The sequence below is a fragment of the Solanum stenotomum genome, chromosome 3 (assembly GCF_019186545.1).
Source record: "Solanum stenotomum isolate F172 chromosome 3, ASM1918654v1, whole genome shotgun sequence".
In the NCBI taxonomy this organism is placed as follows: Eukaryota; Viridiplantae; Streptophyta; class Magnoliopsida; order Solanales; family Solanaceae; genus Solanum; species Solanum stenotomum.
In genome coordinates, this window is record NC_064284.1 from 7,010,966 (window position 1) to 7,033,648 (window position 22,683).

Sequence of the window (22,683 nt, forward strand, 5' to 3'; positions counted from 1 at the left end):
CTCCCAAACTTTTAGAATGACAATTTAAGAATTATTTCTTCCTACAATCAAAAGTCAGTTATAACTGAAACCCTTCTTGCAGTTTGCAGGTGTAGGTGTGGTTAACTTTCTATATAATTTACTCCCTCCCTCCGTTTCATATTAATTGATATAAAAAGTATTAATCGTTATCATATTAAATAGACAATAATTGGTTAAGTGATGATTGGAATGGTTTTCCTATTAGAGAGTCATGTGAATATCACTCACACTCATTTGGATTGTGACAAATGATCTAATGATCGTATGATGTACTTTTCAAACTAAGAGAGATGGAGAGAGAAGATTTTAGCAAGGTCAAAAACAACAATTCAATTAACATTTGATTCTATTAAAAAAAAAATTACTTTACTGTATAGAAGTTGTTTCTCATAAACATTAAATTTGCATCGAGAAAATAATTGAGAGAAAAAAAATATAACAAAAATCGTGATATTTTTTTTCAACTTTATGAGTGTTATAATCTTTACAAATTCCATGATTCTTCTTTTCTAATACAAATTTAAGAATATTTGATTTTGACCTTAAATTCTGTGGACTTGATCTAATCTTGTACTTGAATGCAGGGGTTTACAATTTGATTTTTTTTATATTTATTGTATATGAATTTCTTATTTTTATTTATTTATTCTTCCACTTCAAAATTCTCTTGAAATTACACCAAAAACTTTTTATTTACAACTCTAATTTGTCTTTGAATAATTATATTCAATATATAAGACTTCATTTTAGATATACCTCATACAGAGTGTAAGCTAAAAATGTACATACAAAGAATAAGAGGGCAAAGTGTTTGATTTTAAAATATAGGGGATGTATTTGAAATTAAGTCATATATTAGAGTATTTAGTGCAATTAACCCTAATCAAAATATAGTATTATAACATAGTCTCATAAAAGAACGGCATCTCAAAACATTTATATATTCTAAAAAAAGAAGTATATCATAAAGTTTGAAACTATTTTAAAGCATTAAAATAAAGTATTCAAGTCATGCTTTTAAAGAAGCAGAAAATTAAGAGGTAAAAGTTATAAATGATAAGTATAGTTTGAAATAAAATTCTAAAATTTTCTTGATTTGCTAAAATAAACAAATATAACAGAAAAAATTTATATCAAATGTTAAAGCCAGTATAGGTTAAAATAAACAAGTGAAGAATTTTTATTTTTTTTTAATATAAGAGCCAATAAAAAATAATGAAGAAAGTAAATACTATATTATTCATTTATGGTGAAGTTTTGATCTAGTAATTAATAAGATATGATCTTCTTGCTATAAATTTAAGACATATTTGACTAAAGTTGGATTAATTCTTTCAAAACAAATTACATGAATCTATTTATAATGTTTGATCAATTTTTCAAAATCTATTTATATCAAAAAATATTTTTTGTCAGAAGTACCTTAAAAAAACAATGACTCGTAATACCAACTCTCCCTTGTTTCTCATTCTTGTTATGTCTTTAACTTTGTCTCAATTCTCATTTTATTCTGTCGCTGATTCACCTAGAAAAAGCATTCATCTTATTGATGATTTGCCTAATCTTAATCCAGTTGTGTCATTTAGATGTGAATTAGGTAAACTCCCTGGAGTTGATGCAACTTTGGTACGTAAATATGAAGAATATACATTTGATTATGGTACAACTAATGAATATTATAAATGTTTTACTTTATGGTATAATTCAACAGCCAATTTCACTGCATATGATCCAAATGAAGACAAAGGTCGTCTCATTGTCCATTGGTCCATTCGAGATACCGGATTTTGGAAGAGTTGGGACAATCGTAATTGGAATTTCGTTACAAAATGGATCCCTAGCTAGTAAAATGAGTTTTAGTTATATATGTCGAGATAAAATTTCAAATTATTTTCTTAATGAGAAATTAGTTCGAGTTTGAATTAAGGGTATGAGTCATGAGTGGTCTCTTTTACGAAGAATTCTTTGTTTTTTTTTGGGCTATGTTTGTTATGTTGTTACTTTTATTTATGTTTTTATTCATTTGAATTTTTATTTACTTTTTGTTATTGTCCTAAATTATTGTTCGCAAGACATAAAATAAATTATCGTTTTTAAAGTTATAAGGATCTAAATTCGGAACAAACAATATCACTAGTGGCTAAGCATACGTTTCTTATTTAGTTAAATATCAAATTAGTTAAAAGAACATTAAAGGATTTTTTTCCTTTGATAAGAGAGTTATTAATCATTCCTTGCTTTGTTTGGAACCATATATGATACATGGGAAAGTGACTTTCTCCCAAACTTTTAAAGTGGCAAATTAACTGAAATCCTTTTTGCACGTGTGGTCAACTTTCTACGTAATAATTTTGTCTGTTTCATATTAGTTGATTGTTTTTCTTTTCATACGTATATTAAAAAATCATAAATAAAAAAATAATTCTACTTATTCATCCCTTAAAAAACTTCTGGTTCTGATTTTTGTTGCTCATGACCATTTTTAAGAAAGCAGCACCAACATTTTGTATTTCTTGAAAATGTTATAATAACTTGAGTAATTTTAGTGATACGAAAAAACAAATTTGTGATTTTAATCATACATTTGACAAATTCAATGACCACAAATTTATGAGTAATTGTCAAGAAGGCTTGTGTTACTAAAAAAAATGAAGATATCAGAATATTTTCCAAAATTTGTATTTAGGAAAGGGGAACTAATCCTAAAGCCTACATATTGATACAATACTATTTGTTAATAGAATCTATCTCTATCCTCTCCTATGCTGCTTTCTGTACAATCAATATCGTGGCAGGTTCCCATCAAAACTGACACAATAGGAAACCCTTTTTTTCTATGTTACAATGAAAAGAATAACTTTGAATCTAAGATATACTGGTTAGGCTTTATACAAACTGATGTTACACTTCTAATTTACAGTTGGCATGGCGTAAGGGCGATCATTGGTAAACACTGGACATTGTGGCAACACCGAGTCCAGCATGTTGGCTCTATCCAAATTCGCGCTCTTGATTGCAGCATCTGTGTAATCATGTAGCAAATTTCTCCAGGTTGGATAGCATTCATGATCACCTACCAATAACAAAAATTCAAGGCGATCAATTTATGGAGCGACAGGTTGCTTGCATCATCCAAGAGCCCCAACAATGATGTGTCCGGTTCAGCTTCCTATCTGCAAAGCATTCACTGCATTCTGGTTTACAAGCCTCAACATTCTTTCTTGAATCCAAAGAATGCCAAAGCACTTACATTAAGAGCCTTCTGGTCTGTCTTCGGTAGATATCTTCAGTTAACATAACCAACAGACGGATCGTTTGACACCTATTCCCTGAAACAATGAAATCATTCCCAATTCACTTGAAACCCTTCTTATTGAGATTAACTCCTTTGGCGTTCTCCATTTCCTCCTTCTGAACTTTCTTCCTTTCTAATTCAGCCTGCTTCAAGTTCTCTTCGTGGGCTTTGCGGAACAGCCTCACAAAATTTAAGAGGGTTGCTGTGACTGTACAGTGTCAAACAGATGCACAAAAAACAAACAGATCCATCAGATGCAACTCCAATTGAAGTAAAATGCAGTAATATGTACACGTACTTAAGTAATCATTCACACGTAGCAAAAATAAAAAGGTGATTCATGCTTCATTCATGTACAGAGAACAATTCTTCTTAAGAGACTTGTTTATCTCTGGACGGTAAGCTCGCAGTGGTTTCAAGGAGACATGCGTTTGAAAGTGGTACCTTGTTGGAAAGTACTAGATGGCAAAGACACAAGGAAAATATAGAATGATCATAAAGGACAAAATAAACACTTCACACAAAACGACAGCTTAAGCTCTATCTCATATTACTATACCCTCAAGACACTGGAAACCTTGATGAGGAAGACTCTCAGATGTATCCCAGATCAATCAAATCTCGTAAAATTAGCATACTGATTATCAATTCCAGCTCTAACAAAGAGCTAAAAAAAATGCAGTCATATCTTTCCATAAAATTGTGGAGCAGTTACTATGTCTAAGAAGATTAACACTAGGCTAACTTTAACACACCTATTCACATCTTGTAGTTAGAATTGAAAATGACTAGGTCATTGAAGGCAACAAAGCATAGTTCAAAACTCTTGAAGGAGACAACTTTCATCCACTCAATTTTGCTAGCAGTGTGGAGGGGATTAAAAGTATATTGTACATATGCTACCTTGCTCAAATGGACAACGGGCAGGATCCTCACCGAAATATAGTGCAAGTGCATCTGCATTTCTGCCCTGTGCAAGTTATGACAATTAAACATTATATTGGCACATAGGAAGATGACTTTGCAACATAATATAACAAAGATATAATAAAACACGAAGGAAATTACCGCAACAGAATATAAATCCTTGACAGAGTCAACCTGTGCTTCAGCCACGCCAACGAATTCCTTTAAGGTCTGATTTGTAAGACAAAAGAACAAACCTATAAGGGGCAAAAAATTTGTTCTTTTTCCCCCTTTTCATTGAGGGAGGGGGTACACTTATGTCTTTTAGAGAATGATAATGATAATAATGTGCACAGAAACTTAGTACACTTTAAGAAACAATAGAAATAGAGCCTTGATGTGCTTATTGAATGATTCCATCACCTTTTTGTTAAATGAATAAAGAAAAAAGAGGAGACAAAAGGTAAATAAAGTCATCCAATTTCCAGAGATAGAAGAGGTGGCACAGGAGTTCAGACTCTTTTCATCAAAAGATACATGGAATTTTACTGCAGCAGCTTTATGCCATAGTGAAGTAAAAATATATCTTGATTCACAATCTATCCATCAGATCAAGAAATAATCAAATAGAGATATTAAAAATCGGAGGAAAATATAAGATACAAAACTGAGACAATTGCTTCAGAAGCAGATCTTTTCATTAATTTTTTTAATCTCACAAGACATTAGGAGGATATTTGTAGTCCTAAAAATTATGTCCGAGCAAGAAGTGACGTCTTAACCTGATGATCAAAGGAGTGCTCTCAGACATCCTAACACCCATGTAGGATAGTTGCACATATAAACACATAAAACTTAGACAGTTGAAAAGAAATACAACCACCACAATACCTTGCGAAAAATTTCAGACACAGGGCCATCAGTCTCCGAAGCCTCCAGTTCTTTTTTAACTTTTTCCAAACCCTTGATGATTGCTTGCATTTCTTCAGCCAAAGACTTCAATTGTATCTGCAAGAAGAAACGAATTTCTCACCAATCCTGATAAATTCAAAGATATATAATCATATAGAGATAAGACAAGTAACCTTTGACGCAGCTTCCAGGCTTACAAGATCTACGTGAAAGTCTAAAAGTGATGGTGACTTGGAAGCAAGAACCTAAGAAAAGAAAAGCAATTAGATATTAAGAGGCCTTTTACATTTATCAATTAGATAACACATTCAGGTAGATAAACAAATAAGTAAAATTAAAGAAAATACTTCTCAGCTACAGAAATGTTCAGACAACTGAGAAAAGAGGCATCTTATGCCAGGAGAATAAAACTACGAATAGAAGGAACGGCTACCTCAAAATCCTTTACAAACAAAAGAGTGTCTCACCGATGTGTAAGGAGAAGTAACCTTTTAAAAATGTGCCTTAGTTTAAGAACTTTTCCAATAGTGTTACACATAATCAATCTTGCACCAAATAATGCCTAAAACTGTAGCACTTTGGCAAGATGCAGCGAACTATCAGAAGCCAAGGTCAAGGTCCTTGAAGGAATAATTTGTGTTTCATATTTCCAAAATATACTTCCCAAGCGGACCATCTATAGAAAGTAAGATCACATTTGAGCACTTATTTACTGGAATAGAGAGATCAAATATTTATTTACTTAATTACATAATATCTCAACAAAGGGAAGTTCAAAGTTAAATTGTTTGTAAATATAGAAAGATATCATTCTTTTGGGACAGACTATAAATAAAGAAGTACCACATAAATGGGACGAGCCCATACTAACTATGAATAGGTATATAGCTAGATATATCATTTATCCTTTTTGGTCTTTAATGTGGTACAAAGTAAAACTGAATACTATCCACATTATTGGGACTAGGCTGTACTTCAATTTTCTTTCAGTGCCACGTCTAACATGTAAAATGCTTGTAACTTAAAATGAAGTATGCATGATGTCATTTTCAACCTCTATAGCAATCCCAATGAAATGTACACACTTGCATATATAATTAACAAAATAGAAAAACCGCACATGCATCAAATTGATCAATCTTCTTGCCCTGGACTTTCCTCACAGCATTTCTAACAAAGCACTAATGTTAAAATGATGAAACATTTTCATTTCATAGTCCATAGTAGGAGCTGCTTGCAAATCAACACGTCTTTCCAGAATCTCATCTTTTTAATCCTCTGAAGATGGTCTTTTCACATTGCTTTTCAGACAGTCAACCGGTGAAAAGGAAAATTAAAGGAAGCATTAAAGAAATTCAACATCACCACTGTTTTCATGAGGTGACATTGCTGAAAAGCATAATATAAGGGTACCATTTCTCTAAGTATAGAAATTGGAAAGAAGGCTGAAATAGTAAACATAATCACTTCGAAACAGAAAAAGTGAAACTGAAAGACTCATCCACACCTTACAAAGATAATGCATGAGTGTCATCTTGTTGTTAGTAGCACGAGTATCAGTGAGCTTCAAAAGACTGTCCAACTTAAATCCAATGGCAGAACCTGAATAAAAGAAAATTCCCGAACTTAGCGCTGGAATTCTAAATCAAAATTTTGAACTGCTTGAGCACATACATTACAGAATCCATAGTATGAGATAAGGTCCTTAAGAACTATTTAGAACTATTTTATATGAAAAAGAACAAGCTCCATTGAAATAAACATAATATATCGAGCAAGGTGTTATATACAAACAAATACCAAGAAACTGAATTATCCATGTCAAGACACACAACCTTACTATCACTTATATGTAAGAACATATGCTTTAGTTTTCCAGATTTTCAAAATGCGAAAATCATCTAGCTCAGGACCAAAACTATTGAGCAAAATTTGTTAACCCTCTAGTTCCATCAGATAAAACAATGTGTTGGTCCTCTAATTGATTTGGAACAGCTAAAAAGTGAGGTAACATAGTTCATTTATGAATCAACAGAAAAGTATTATTTTATCTGACGATTAAGAGCCTGTTCGGATGGGCTTATAGCTTATAGCTTATAGCTTATAAGCAAAAAGCCATAAGTTAAATTTCTAACTTATGGCCTTTGGCTTATATTTGTTACTTTGGCTTTAAAACAAGTGCTTAAAAGCACTTTTAAATTGTATCTGAACACTACAAAAGATGCTTAAAAGTGATTTTGATTTAAAAGCACCTAAAATAAGCCAATCCAAACAGCATCCAAGTCCATGAAGGAATAACGTAAGCCAGGCACAACTTGTAACTGATAGCAATGGTCCATTTGGTACCCATTTTAGCAATTTTACTCGTCATCTAAATAAATAGTCTAAGCAGCATATATTCTGTATTAGTAGTCCGCACATTGATGAATCTCTCAATTTATCTGAACTTCTCGTATGCAAAATTAACAAACTTAAACAAAAAAGAATCAATTTTGTGACTTTATTAACTTACCTAAGCAATCCACCACTTTCAGGGTAAAAGATTGTGTCCCACTCACTTCAATAGTAAACTTACAATAGACAATTGAAACCTCTAGTTGTGGTATTTCTCCTAGTTTATCTTGTCGGGCAATCATTGTATTTAATTTATAAATTTGAAAAGCCACAAGTTCCACATGGAGGCAATAGAATTTGTCATACATATTTATCAAACTTTCCCGGATTAGTCTGTAATCAGAAAGCTGAGCATTTGAAGAATTATACGAGGGATGGAGATTCTTACCTCTGGCAGTTCCCTGGTTCAATGCATTCCCTAGATACAATATTTTCTTCAATATTTCCTTCAATTTAAGAGAATGTCGGACCTGCTACAAGCAAAGTGAGTTATGCTAAGAAAACAGGGAAAATAAAGAAATTAAATATAGAACCTAGAGAAGTACCTCTTCACAAGCAGAGTTCACTGTGTTCAAGCTTTTTTTGAAGTCCGTGACCTGAGATAAAGCTAATTTCAGATGATAGAAGATACTTATTTCAGAAGATTACTAGATGCAAACAAACCTGAGAGTTGAACTGGATCTTGAAGAGAAAAACTCTTAGTTTTGACTCTACTCGGGGCACCTTCATGAGCTCCAGAAAAAACTGGAAGACACACAATATCAGAAATACCACCAATGCATTAAGATTGAGCAATAAGGTAGTATCATATCACCCTGAGAAACAGTTATTATTCAAATCATTAAAACATAAAAGAGCCATCAAGGCAGGGTAAAGATCCCATGGTTACAAGTATTTTCTGAACAAGGGTAATGGAACAAGCAAATCTAACATCAACCAAACCAAAAGCATTCAAAATATTCTACAGAAAGACAACAATACAACAGGGTACAATTCATTATCATGAATATCTGATGTGTGCCGGCCTCTCAAATTAGTTTTCTCTGAGACTGAATATTTTTTTGAAACTGAAAAAAAAATGGCAAAAATATTCAGGTGTCTCGGAGAAATTAATTTGAGACGCTGAATATAAAAATGCCATAATTTCTCATCTGGAATAGCACAGGATATCGTGATGGATAGAAGCCAAATTTAGTTTGCTTCTCATTTTGTGTGGTATCACAATTTTTGGTTCTTGTGGTGGTGGTTTGATAGATCAGACACAAAACACCTACTTGTAATTAAGTAAACAGGTGATACACAGAGTGATACAAGGTTGAAACTAAGTAGGCATTGGCCATATATTCCAAGTATTTTTCGTTTTTTCTTTTTTTTGGAATTGTAGTTGAAGATGGATGCACACCTGCAGCTTAGCGCGGACAAAACCTTAGACAGGAGGGCATAGGGGTCGAGGATTAGGGTAGAGGTTCGTAGCTAGTCGAGTGTTGTCTAGTTTCCCTTATCAGTATTGTTACTATTATTACTCTCCTACTATCTTATTCTTCTTAGTTCTTACCTGTGGGATTATAACTGGACTGCAGTTGACAAACTATATGGGTGTGAAGTAACCATGCAATTATTTTAATTTTTGGGTTTCAACACCCTCAATGTACACAATATATTCAACCTTGCACCCTGATTCACCTAACTTTCTCTTAAAATCTGGAATGGCCAAACCTTTCCTCACTTGAGCACTAATCCATTCCTCATCTTGAACATTGTGCCATTAAAGATACAAACAAGTATCAAATTTCCATGCTTTCTCAATCAAATAGCAGAAGAGGCTGAACCTCAACGTTGTCACTTGACAGACCTTTGCTAAGCTTGAACATTTGCCATTAAAGACAGTCTTACAAGCAAGCAACAGTGTCTACTTCCATGCTTTCTCTATGAATACCAGAAGATGTGAACCTCCTCCTCAGTAATTTTTTTTTTATGACAAGGGAAACCCGCAGCCGCTACCCTTTGGGTGAGCACAGGGTAAAACCCCCGCTCCTATGCAATAGCTCGCAAACCACATAGGAGAGGTAACCCGCACTACGCAAGCCCGGTGCGACGAGCTCGACCTAGAAGACAAACCCTTTGCTTTCGCTGACAAGGGGTTTCGAACTTGAGACCTCCAACATGGAAGTCCCAAGCCCGAACCACTGGGCCACCCCGAAGGTTCTCCATCTCAGTAATTATTATTAGAGGAGTAAGAAGAATTACCAAAGAACTACCCCTAATTAGTAATTACCAAATCATATATCAATGTCAATTTGCACATACCTACCATTGAGAAGGAAAGTCCTCTTAAAAATATTTATCATCCAAAAGAGAAGCAAAAGGGAAATTTGAATTTATTGATGCTGGCTAATGGTAAAACAAGCCTTTTGTTAGTGAGATTGCACTACTTTTAAATTGTAACTCAACGGCACCTACCAAGGCTAAACCTAAAATAAGACCAAGGTCCATGCATCAGATAAAAACTCACAAGCACTATTGGGCATCAATTTTAATTGCCAAATGTAGCTGCTGCAAAATATTCAGATGTTCTCCCTGTTTTTTACTATACAAAAGTACATATGACAACATATCACAGTAAAGAATGGAACTTGCAAATGAAGAATATCAATCAAAGAATAAAACTGAAACATTCAGGGACTCAGGAGACAACTATAAGAACGCGATTGACTAACCTGTTCACACTTCCCCAGAAGATCCTTGTCGCCAGTGTAATTCTGAGCAGTTGTAATAGCAAACATTTAGCAGAAATAAAAGTGAAAAAGTCAATTGGTAGAGGAGCCAGAGGAAAAGGAGCAAGAAAACAAAGTTACAGCCAATAGAAAAGCAGCAGAGTACGTAAGTTCACCTTGAGAAGTTCCATCTCATCTTTGGTAGGACAAAACTTGATAAGATTCTCCACCTGATCAGCATCTAAAATTGACTCATCCATTGCAAGGGCAGCGGCCTACAGACAAAACCAACAACCATACTGAAGTTTTTTGATAATGTCAGGTAAACCAACCACCATACTTTATTAGGTGAGCGATAGAAAGCAAGCAAGCATGTTGAGAACATCAAACAAACTAGAAAGAATATTCAAGAATAAAGATATCACCTAGGTCTACCAAATACATCACAGTAAAAACTAGCGGCTAGATCCACTAAATATGACCCTGTAACTATCTACAAGGAACACCACATGGTGAATAATTCATTACTAATACTTCTGCTATCCTTTTTCACCCAAATTTGAGGTTCTACAAACCTTTGTCTTACAAAGGGCAGGCTCTAACAGTCTAACCTGAATCTTTCCACATTGTTTATGCTAAAATAGAGCGAAAAGAAATAGCAGAAAAATGCAGGTCCTCTAACAGCAAGGGGAGTATTACAAGGACTAAGCATCTTTCCTTTGTCCTGGACCATTAGAACCACAATAAAGCATCTCAGTTAACAATGGACAGCTACAGCCACATACCACATTTTTCAAGCGGAGATTCCAACAGAATGAGAAATTCTACTACTCTTACTTCATGTGTATTGTTAATATTATCCAAAAAATAAGTCAATTTCTTTTTTAAAAAAAATTATCCAGAGAAAAAGTATACTGTCATATGTTTTCAGTCTTAACATCCTTTGCGACATAACTTGACATAGAATGGTGGTTCGAGTGGGCCCTTGACATATTATAAAACATTACACAATTTAGGTGTAAGGCTGCGTACTCACCACCCTCGCCATACCCCACTTGTCGAATTTCACTGTTGTTGACTTCTTGTTGTTGTTTCCACAATTTTAAATTTAACAAGAACTAAGGGCTTTCTCATGTGTATTCCAAGCTAACATGGAAGCGGATTTTACAACTTTTAGGATTCAAGCTCCTCCTATCTCAGAACACAGTATATAATTCTTGGCTGTAGTCTGAACAAGCTAACAATCAGGATCTTATCATTCTGCAGCGATCAGGAGAGGATGTTTCTATTTGGAAAAAAGAACCAAAAAAAGGCCTATTTGAAAAGGAAAACAAAGAAGAAAGAAATATTGGAGAGAATAACATCAAACTTACCATCATGTCAGGCAGTGGCATTTTCACCTTTGTGAGCATAATTTCAGTATTATTTGCCCTCCTCAAGTCAACCTATCAAAAAAAATTACTTAAAGAAGACACGTTGAACTTACAGAAAACAAGAAAATGGAATTCCTTCAACCACCAAAATTAAACACGCATGTAAAGCCACTACAAGCATTCATCTAGCAGGTACCAAGCAAAGGTAAAAAGAAACATGAAATGAATGTAACAAGTAGAAGCAGGAAAGATTACAAGAACAAAGAATTGGGTCAGTAACACTCAGCACTCATATTGTTATATCATATTGATTACCAGGTGAACCCTGTCAGGTTTAGACCCAACAGACTTCCTTCTCCCTCCAGATTTACCCGCATTATCTGACTTGGGGACTGTAGCAGAGAAAAGAGTCTCAAGTTCTGAAAAATCAAATTCTGGTGACCTAGATTTGAAGCAAAAATATTAGTAATTTGATTGAGTAGAGTATAAGCAATGTCAAACTTCAAAAGCATGAAACATACAATTGATTCTCTCCATTTCTTTGTAGTTCATCCCATAAGCTTCCTTGAAGTGCCCTAGTTACCTTGCTCCAATGCAACGGCTTTAAGTTAGATCTTCGTGGGGCTACACCACCAGCTGCGCGGGAAAATCCCTGCCCTCTCCCAGCAGGAAGGCCTCTGCCAACTGCAGGTCCTTTAGAACCAAACGGTGGTGGAGGGGGAGGTCCACCACCTGGAGGTCTTGGAGCTCCCGGTGGAGGAGGTGGACCAGGTGCGCGTCCTCCCGGAGGGGGTGGGGGAGGTGGACCAGGTGCACGCCCTCCAGGAGGGGGTGGGGGAGGTGGACCAGGTGCGCGTCCTCCCGGAGGAGGTGGGGGAGGTGGACCAGGTGCACGACCTCCAGGAGGAGGAGGAGGCGGTGGAGCTCCACGTATTGGTGGAGGTGGTGGAGGAGGGCCACCTCCAGGAGGAAGTGGAGGAGGTGGAGGGCCCCGCATTGGAGGAGGTGCTCCAGGTGGTGGAGGTGGAGGTGGAGGCCCCCGCATAGGAGGAGGTGGAGCTCCAGGCAATGGAGGTGGTGGTGGTGGTATAGAACCACGTAAAGGAGGCAGTGGTGGTGGTGGTGGAGTTGGCGCTCTAGAAAAAGGAGGGGGAGGGGGAGGTGGCGGAGTTGGCGCTCTAGAAAAAGGAGGGGGAGGGGGAGGTGGTGGAGTTGGCGCTCTAGAAAAAGGAGGGGGAGGTGGTGGAGGTGGTGGAGATGGTGCAGATCGAGGGTTGTATAAAGGAGGGGGAGCGAATGTTGAAGGAGGTGGTGGTGGTGGTGGGGGCGGTGGAGGTGGAGCAACTTGCGAGGTATGTAGGATTCGTGGGGCAAGAGTAGGAGGTGTAGGAGGAGGAGGTGGTGGAGGAGGCGGGGGAGGAAGAGCATAGCCAATACGCATAGGAGGAGGAGGGGGAGGAGGTGGCGGAGATGTGGAACCCCCAAAGCTAGCCAATCTTGGTAAATTGGATGTATATATAGGAGGAGGTGGAGGAGGTGGAGGTGGAGGTGGAGGTGGAGGTGGTGATGAACTAGATACTACTTCTGAGGTAGTCCCATACCCCATCCAAAGGGGTGGTGGAGGGACCCTACCAACATTTATTACACTGGATGATGAGGGCAGAGGTGGAGGAGGTGGTGGTGGTGGGGGAGGAGAAAAGGCACCCAGTGAAGTCATCCTCGAGCTAGTTAATGGTGGAGGCGGAGGGGGTGGGGGAGGTGGAGGAGGTGAAAATGACTGGATGTTACTTGAAAGTGACAGGGATGGCCTGCACAAAGGTGGCTGGGGAGGTGCGGCCAGAGCAGGTGAAGAATAAGGGTCCGTCTGAGTCAAAGAAGATGTCCTAATATTGCTCCCCTGTGAAGACAAAGCTGAAGTCGCTGATGGTGAATTAGTTCCTGCTACCTCAGTATCAGAAGTTTCATGAGATGAAGTGATTGGAGATGGCGAAAGAAGCGGACTCGGAGGAGATGGATGAAGCTGAAGGGCGTGGCTTTCAACTGATTCTGGGGCAGACATTGTAGCAACAGATCCCTCAACCATTGATATACCCGATGCAGAACATGAAGAGTCTTTCCCTGAAACACGACCTGCTTCAGCAGAAGCTATAGCTTCTGAAGAAGCTTGAGGAGATGGTGACTTTGATTTAACCCCAGATTGAAAATCCTTGGTGAGAGCAAGCACAGGAGGAGCACTGTTATACCTTGATGGTGGATACGATACATGCATTGAACTAGTGTAAGAACCTTTGTTGGGAGGGATCCACCGGGACACTGCATTAGGCTTTGCCGGTCGTAAAACAGTGCCTTGGATTTCCTGCTGTTTAGATTTATTTTTCAGACCTACGCCATCAGTGGCAGGTTTAGCATTGGAGAACAATTGTTTCTTTAGAGATGAGGCTGTCTTGTCACTTTTTTGTTTATTAGTATCAGCACTCACCTTCTGTTGCGAACCTTCCCTCTCTAACTTCTTCTGTCTCAGAGTGTCTTCTTTATCTTGCTTTAGCTCCCCATTTTCTGATGCAACACAATCCCCAGATATTACCTGTTCTGATTCCATGTTGCTAGTACCATTGGAAACTACAACCTTGGAGGGTATAGAGTTGTCTCTATCTCCTAAAATATTTTTTTCTGATGCAGAGCGATTAGAATCAATCTTTCCTTCTTGCTTGTGATTTACTTCGTCTGATGCACAATCTTGAAATGCATGATGTTCCACCTCCTCTTTCCAGATCATTTCAATACTATCATCATCCAGCAAATTTTCCTTGACAATGTGGGCTCCAGATTCCCCCCTTCCATCCTGCCCATCAGCGGCATTGCTGAATATCTCTTCAACTTCAAAAAACTCCTCAGGTGAAGCCCCTTCAGTCCCAGTCTCATCCTCACTTGGCACTTCTTCAGTGACAACAGATGGAACAGCATCAGGATCCGAAAAGTGTACCTGGTACAGATATGAGTATTCTTCAACTTCACAATTTCATAGTAGATATTTAAGGGGGAACTAAGATCTAAAGTGAGAAATAAATACCAGACCTCTGCCTTGAACCCTCTAGGAAATTGGTCTTTTGCATCCCATAGGACATCAACATCATCACGCATTAACATCAAAACATTTGAGCGAATAAATGTGGTGTGGAACATGACCCTGAACATCATTTCTTCCCTTACTAGGTCATCTTCCAAATGGACACACTCGAGAACAACATCTCCTTGGACACGACAATGGATGTCAATTTTCACCATTGAACACTCTTCCTGCAGTGAGGAATTAGCAGACTACTTGAGATTTCAGCTAACTTATCTTCATAAAAAGTCTCAACTTTAAAGCTGGGAATTACCTGTTGGTAGAAGCGAGCATGTTTTTTTGTCTTTAGAGTTGAAAAGAGGAGCTTAGAGCTCCTATTCGAAGTTGTTGAAGCAGGGTCCTGTCCATAGACGCGAAGTACAGGTCGACAGCCTCTCCCTCTATCAAATAGAGGAGGAAAACTAAGTATGATGCAATCTAAGGCAAAAGGTGTATCTGATGGCAGCCATTCTGAACCAAAATTTTTTCTGGAGATGTACTGGAGATATCTAAGCTGAGATGGCTGTGGATTCAGAGGTGACAAAAGATGGAGCAGCTCCCTAGGGGCCTGCTTGTATACCATTTCAAGAGTTTTAAGCTCACCAGTGTACTGTTTTCGGTACAAAAGAAGGCCAGCAAGCATAAAAGCAAGTACAGGCCAGCCTCCCCTCTCACAGTGCATTAACAGGACGTTTTGCTGACCCTCAAGTGAAAGCCAACTCTCACTCGAGCGTAAGAAGTGGTGGATCATCTCCAGAGGCAGAAGTGGACACCCTTCATATTGCCGAGGATAATCCATCACAGTCATATCATACTGAGACAATATGTCAGATATTTGGCTCCTCCTATCACCTTCCCTAAAGTTAAAAACCATGAAAGAAGCATCTGCATAGTGGTCCTGCAGCTGAGCTACAATCCCTCCCATATATGTCTTGTACTCATCTTCATCCAACACGTCAGTGGAGAAGCAGCAATCAAACACTGCAAGTATGACGTACAAAGGAAAAGAAGAGAAAATGTCAGTTAGTTACACTCTCAACCCAAAGAAGCTATAGCTCTAAAGAACTGCCTACTTTGAGATAATGAAGACAGTAATATAGTTCTTCAAGAAGAATAACCGCAGAAAAACATCTAAGCTTCAACTTCTAATCTAAAAGAAGCTGCAACACTAAAATGTAGGGTACTAGCACATTTTATCGCAAGGAGTTGCATTTCCTCTAGTCTAGGACTTCACTTACATCGAAAAGCAACGGCTGATATTCCAAATGTAGCTAATAGGGATATTGATCAATAAGGAAACATGATAAAAGTAAAGTAAAATGCAGAAACAAGAAGCTACTGGAAACTATTCTTAACACAGTTCATAAGCTCAACAACAGAATAAAACACAAAATTACAAACTTCCAGGCTAGAAAAACAGCAGTTTACCATAAACCCGCTCAGAGATCTCTAAAAGCCGATCCGGCGGCTTCCTATAGAAGAACCGTCTGAACAGCGCCATCTAATGGCGCTGTTTCTCCCCTGATCGGATCCAAAACCCCTCCAATTCCACCCTTCACTTCAAAGTACCCCAAATTCACCCGTAAAACAGATCTCTCTACAAAATTCCCAATTCAACAGTTCAATTGATCTCAAATTAACTCTCTTCTACAAATACATCAATAATTCACTTAATGTAGTAGAATAATCACCACCAGAATGCAAAATACAGCTGGATTTCTTCAAACTACAATAGCTCAACCAATAAAACAGTCTAGAAAACAGCAGAAGAAGTGAGATCGAGGTGAAAATGAGTTTAGGGTTTGTAAGTTGAAGAAAAAAAAGGAAAAAATTCAAAATTCAAAAGAGAGTTGAAGAATGGATTAGATGAGAATGGAAGGAAGATATGATCGTTGCCATTGTTTTTAGGAAAGTCAGATAGATAGATGGAGAGAGAGAGAGAGAGAGAGAGAGAGGCAAATTAGGCAAAAGCGAGAAGAAGAAACGTAGTGGACTGAAAAGTTTTGAGAATAGTCGTAAACTTACAGGAAACTACTGTGTACATACTTGGATCCGGAAAAAGTAAATACACCCGAACCGAACCCGTGTTGGTTCGTTGTCTGATGCGGAGTGGTGAGGGGCTAAATGGACCATGTGGCGTATATGGACAGAGAAAAGGCTGACACAGAAAAAGAGAGATGAGGAATTGGGGTATAGGGGTTCCGACAAAAAAAGCCAATTTTAATCACATGCGTCACCCAAAGTCCAAACTACCCGACCCGACTGAATCTGGTTCCACTCCTCTCTTTTTTCAAGTTTGGGTTTTTTTTAGATGAGATATAATATGTGTGATAATTTACGTGTAATATGTCAAGTAAGATATATATGTCTATTTATTTAATTTAAGTGAGTATAAAGCTCTGTTAGTTGAAGTGAAATTAAAAAGAACATTTATTTATTACTATGTTTTTTTTTTCTTTTCAAAAAAACTATTTGCCTCCTAAAGCCTTTTTAGCACACTTCTTTTGCTACAAATGGGTTGATTGGAACTTTTACTATATTATCAATATATTTTGTTAAAGAATGACAAAAGTCTCACATCGATGGTTAATGAGATGGATGGACTCTTTATAAGGCTTGGACAATCTTCTTCCCTTTGAGCTAGCTTTTGGGGTGTGAGTTAAGTCTAAGACCTAGTTTAACATGGTATCAGAGCAGGGCCCGTATCACCCGATGTTGGGACCCCGAAAATCAAATTGTCCACGCACCAAATGCTAAGCATTGGGCGTGAGGTGATTGTTTAAGAATGACAAAAGTCTCACATCGGTGGTTAATGAGATTGGTGGACTCCTTGTAAGGCTTGAACAATCCTCCCCCCTTTGAGCTAGCTTTTGGGGTGTGAGTAGGCTTAAGACCTAATTTAACAATTTTACTTAATTAGTTTTAATGTATGTATCTGTTTTATTTTTATTTTCATTTTTAGTTTAGTTAATTCTAATAATAATGTTTTTTTTTATAATTTTTAATTTTAATTTTTTCACCTAGCATTTTAAATTAAAAAAAAAAAACTAAAAGTATTTTAGTATATTCTACTTATTTTAGTTTAAGGCCATAAAATTTAAAAGCCTTTTTTTAAAAAAAAATTGTGTCAAGTCAAAATCAAATAAATAAATTAAAATTAAAAAATATAAAGTAATATTAAAAAAATTATAATTAACTACAAACTCAATTGACTCCCCATTTTATTACTAAAATACAATAACTATTTTATACTATAGGATAATGATAATATATTATTGGAGATTTCTCATCAAATAATTTTTCGATAATGATCAACTTCCTTATGATCTTTGTTGGTAATGCAAAAGACAAAATATAACCCTGTGGGAAGTAGCATGATTAGGAGGGAATATTTAGTTGGTTTGATTTAATTCTTAAATTCTTGATTTGATAAAAGTGAAAATAGAAATCAAATTAATTTAGTTTTGATTCTTTTTAAGTTTTTTGAATTTAGATTCACATTATATCAATTTGTTTTTTGGATGTATGATAATTGAATCTGTATAGTTCAGGAAAAAACTCCTCATTGATTTCCACAATTGTAAATAATCTGATCCATCAACAATAAATATATTTAATATCACAGACAAAATAAAATTCTCTTATTACTCATCTTTCATATAATCAACAAATCAAGTAGCTCCTGCAGAATTTCCACGTTAAAGGTTTAAAAAAAAACAAACTATGCTCTAATTTATTTTTTTGTCACGTGGTAGCTCTTTTTTCTTCTTCTTCTTTTATTGGGGTGTCAGTGAGAAAGCATGTTTGTTAATGCTTAGCGGTACCTTAAGGTTTATATTTATTTATTATATAAAATAATAATAATAAAAAAATATTAAAAAGAAATAGTTCAGAAGATAAAATATAAAAACTGAACAATAAAGGAAGTGTCGAGCAAAAATCTGGATCACAATATACAATTGTTCCTTGGTTTCAATTTATTACTAACAAATTTTGAATCAATCAACAAAGTCGACATCTATAAAAAAAATCGGAGCGTTTCTCCTCAAATAGAATTTTAAATAGAAAAAATTTGAAATAATTAAATTCCGATATAATATCGCACCTCGAACGAAAACTAAAAAAACAACAAGATTGACATCCAAATATTCTTTTGTCTTTGTGCTTTTTTGTCTTGTAAACTCTATTTGATGCTATGTATTTTTATTTTTATTTTTATTTTTGAGCTAGCTAGAAAGTTTCACTTTAAAATAAAGTTATTGGTAAAGATAGATTGTACATATTTCCAAGATTTGAATTTACAATCTTGAATTAGTTACTCTTATAAGTTATAACCTTGGGTGATATTTACGCTATCTAACTTTAAAGTCTAAGTTGTACTTATAACCTTTAGTGATATTTATGCTATCTAACTTTAAAGTCTAAGTTGTGTTAGTAGAGAGGATATATTATTTTTATTTGAAGAAAGTTTATGCATTGATGAATTTACATAATTTCTAAAGTATTACCTTTTATGTACATCTTTTTTTGTCTATATATATTAAAAATAGATGTTAATTTTTATTTGTACAGTTTTAAAAAATATAAGAAATAATTTATCACACTCTTAATTTACCTTTATTATCAAGTAAAGTTATTTCCCCAATGCATTATTTAAAATATTAAATTTATTATATTCAAAGAGTGATATAATAATTATCATTTTATGTATTGCTTCTTAAAGATCAGATATGTCAAGTCAATAGTGAACAAGTAAAGATGGACAAAGGAAGTATTTAATATCGTCTCCAACTTTCAAAAATCAATTCATCATAATTAAAGTATATGAAGGTTAAACGGTTAAAATATTTAAATTTAAAATTAGGTTCGGACATTTGATTACCTAATTTATTATGAATACAGTTTTTCCTAATTAAATTATTTACTGAAATTTTTAATGTTAGTAAAAAAATAATTAAATTCTTTAATGATTTAAACACCCAACTAGGGGAAGGATGGAGACCACGTTAGTCATAGGGCTGGGCATAAAAATAAAATGTTTCATATTTACTCTTCTATGTCCCAATGTCAAAACTTAAATTTATTTTTATATATTATGAATTTATGCCCAAAAAAAAAAGTAGTTTAGCAAATAGAAAATCTTGGTAAATAGTATATTTTATTTACTTCGTAGTGTTGTGGTAGGTGACCAAAGTGGTTAATAGGTTGGTTTTAACAACTAATGGGGGTGAAGAATAAAAACTAGGTAGATGTTTGATCATAAAAGCTATAATGTAAAATTTCAAAATGGTAATAGTAATAGTTGGTAGATGATATAAAATATGGAACTATTGTTATAAAAATTAAATCAGAAATTTAGGATAAATATTGAAATTAAAAGTAACTCCAACTGTTAAAGAGAATTAAAAAACAAGTTATAAGCTATTTTTTTAAATTTGAAATACAACTTCAAGTAAAATTTAAAATTTTCCTAATCAAATACTTATTTTCAAATAAAGTAAAAAATTATTCTAAGAAAATCATTTATAATTTTTATGGCCAAACGAAAATATCTGAAGAAGGAATCCATCACATGAAAGTATAAATTGAATACTCAAATGTATAAACAAATAAAATTAAAAATAGCAAAAAAAATTAAAAATTATACCTCATAATAGTGAAATAATATCAAAGGTTAAGACAAGAGAGTAACACAAAGTCAACAAGTTTGCATTACATTTTTTATGATTATATTATTATTTTTTTCCAGGAAGAAAACATTATTGTACTTTGATATATCTCAAAAATGGAGGATGAGAAAAGACAGGAAGATATGATGATGGATCAAACAAAATATATGTAGTAAGAATTAAACAAAGTCATGTGACCATAATTTCTTGTCATGTTCATGAAAAAGACATTAATGCCAATCATCACTTTATCTCAATAAATCTATATATAATAAGCCACAATGCAACTATCATTGTAACTATCTTGTTAAGCTTTCAACCAAAAGCTAACAAGATTTTCAGTTACATATTTATTATTTAATTAAATGGAGTAATAAATATGTCATTGTATGAGCTATTTATTACTCATTCCTTTTGAATTTGTTAATCTGATTTTGATCTGACACATAGTTTACGAAAGTACTTAGATTTTAAGAAAAAACATTAAGTGATACTTGAAGTTGTCCCTGATTTTCAAAAAGACACCTTAACTTTGCGTGCGTCCTATTACCCCACAAAACATTCAAAATCACAATAAATACACATTTTTACACAATATTTCCACTTTGGACAAAAATTTCCTTCGAATGTGCAATTTCTTAAAAACAAAAAGTCGGACCCATTATTGATGTATAAGGATGCTTTGGTAATTTCCTATGATGAATTCGTTTTGTTTGTTTCTTTTAAATTTATTTTACTATACTAAATAATTTTATAAAATATTATGAATCACGATAATTAATTACTTAAATATTTAAAAGATATAAAAATATATAAAAGATCTAATTGACTCTTCAAATTTTACCAGTGACACATAAATTGGGACAAATGAAATAATATATATTATTTGAAAATTTCTTAAAAAGTACTATAAACTACAGTGATTAACAACTAGAAATATTTCAAAGACAAAAAAAATTGATTGAATCTCAAATTTTTTTTTAGTACTACATAAATTGAGAAAGAAGAAATGACCTCTATTATTTGAAAATGGCGTAAAAGTATTACAAATCATACAATAAGAATTAACAATTTTAAATTTTGAAAGACTTTAATGCTTTATACTTATTCTATTTCCACTTTGGACAAAAATATCCTCCCAATATGCATATTTTTTTAAACAAAAAATGAGACCCATTATTGATGTATTCAAGGATGCTTTGGTAATTTTCCTATGATGAATTCGTTTTGTTTGTTGTTTAATTTTTTTTAAATAATTGTATAAAATATTATAAATCACAATAATTATTTACTTAAATATTCAAAAGATATAAAAATATGTAAAAGATTTGATTAACTCTTCAAATTTTATCGGTGACACATAAATTGGACAAATGAAATAATATATATTATTTGAAAATTACTTAGAAAGTACAATTATTTACAGTAATTAACAATAGAATATTAAAGACAAAAAAAAATTGATTGAATCTCGAAATTTTATTAGTACCACATAAATTGAGAAAGAAGAAATAACCTTTATTATTTCAAAATTGCGTAAAAGATATTACAAATCATACAACAATAATTAGCAATTTAGAATGTTAAAAGACATAATTTTTTTTACCATAGTTAACAATAATTAAAAGTTTAAACTATTATAAATTAATATTAAAGTTTAATTAACTCTTTAATTTTGTCTTTATCACATAAATTGAAACAAAAAATGATACATATTGGTCCCATGCTAGCACGAGCTCGGATGCCTAGTATATATATATACTCCAAATATGCATGTAACATAACATGGCTCTGATGAAAGTGATCCTTTCGAATTCATATCGATGTTTATGTCAAATTATATTAATTTATGAGGATTAAATGAATTAATAAGATACAATATATATTAATAGTAGAATTTAGTGAGAATAATATATGTATATATTCAAATTCATTTAATTTTTCATGTGTTTTACTTCTTTATATTCAGATCGAGTAACATAATTTATCTTTGCGTTCGGTTAGAAAGTAGAAGGAGGGGGGAACCCACCACGTGTTTGTCATATGCTAATAAGTATTTAAGGAACATGATGATGATGATGCCAAAAATTAATTATCAATTAGAGAAAAGTAGGAATGTGATATATTATAAATTAAAGTTTTGATAAAAGGTGATAAGCTTTTTATTTTAAAGAGAAAAGAAAAAAACATTAGAGAAGTACTGTATGATGCTGGGCATCATGTATGTTTTCCAATTACCAATTTTGCCTCATGAATTACTTTTTTTCAAAATACACTTTATCCTCTTCATATT

The 22,683-nt window shown here is 34.3% G+C and overlaps 1 protein-coding gene across 5 annotated transcripts; it reads right to left on the reverse strand.

Moving 5' to 3' along the window:
* Positions 1–2,662: 2,662 nt before the first annotated feature.
* On the reverse strand, positions 2,663–16,618 carry LOC125857426 (formin-like protein 20). Of its 5 annotated transcripts, XR_007445664.1 has the most exons (18): positions 16,150–16,612; positions 14,996–15,702; positions 14,691–14,912; positions 12,137–14,598; positions 11,931–12,057; positions 11,616–11,687; positions 10,419–10,517; positions 10,246–10,287; positions 8,192–8,272; positions 8,074–8,124; positions 7,917–8,001; positions 6,642–6,736; positions 5,308–5,379; positions 5,114–5,230; positions 4,385–4,453; positions 4,220–4,286; positions 3,272–3,524; positions 2,663–3,194 (listed from the first exon to the last, which is right to left on the reverse strand). XR_007445664.1 is itself a non-coding variant. In XM_049537009.1 (17 exons), exons 1-17 carry the CDS (start codon positions 16,220–16,222, stop codon positions 3,376–3,378), a joined length of 4,590 nt encoding a protein of 1,529 aa, XP_049392966.1. In that variant the 5' UTR covers positions 16,223–16,612; the 3' UTR covers positions 2,663–3,375. The 5 variants fall into 5 exon arrangements, 4 of the variants coding, with proteins under 4 accessions (XP_049392966.1, XP_049392967.1, XP_049392968.1 ...); XM_049537009.1 differs by having other exon boundaries at positions 2,663–3,524; XM_049537010.1 differs by having other exon boundaries at positions 2,663–3,524; positions 7,917–7,998; positions 16,150–16,610.
* Positions 16,619–22,683: the final 6,065 nt, after the last annotated feature.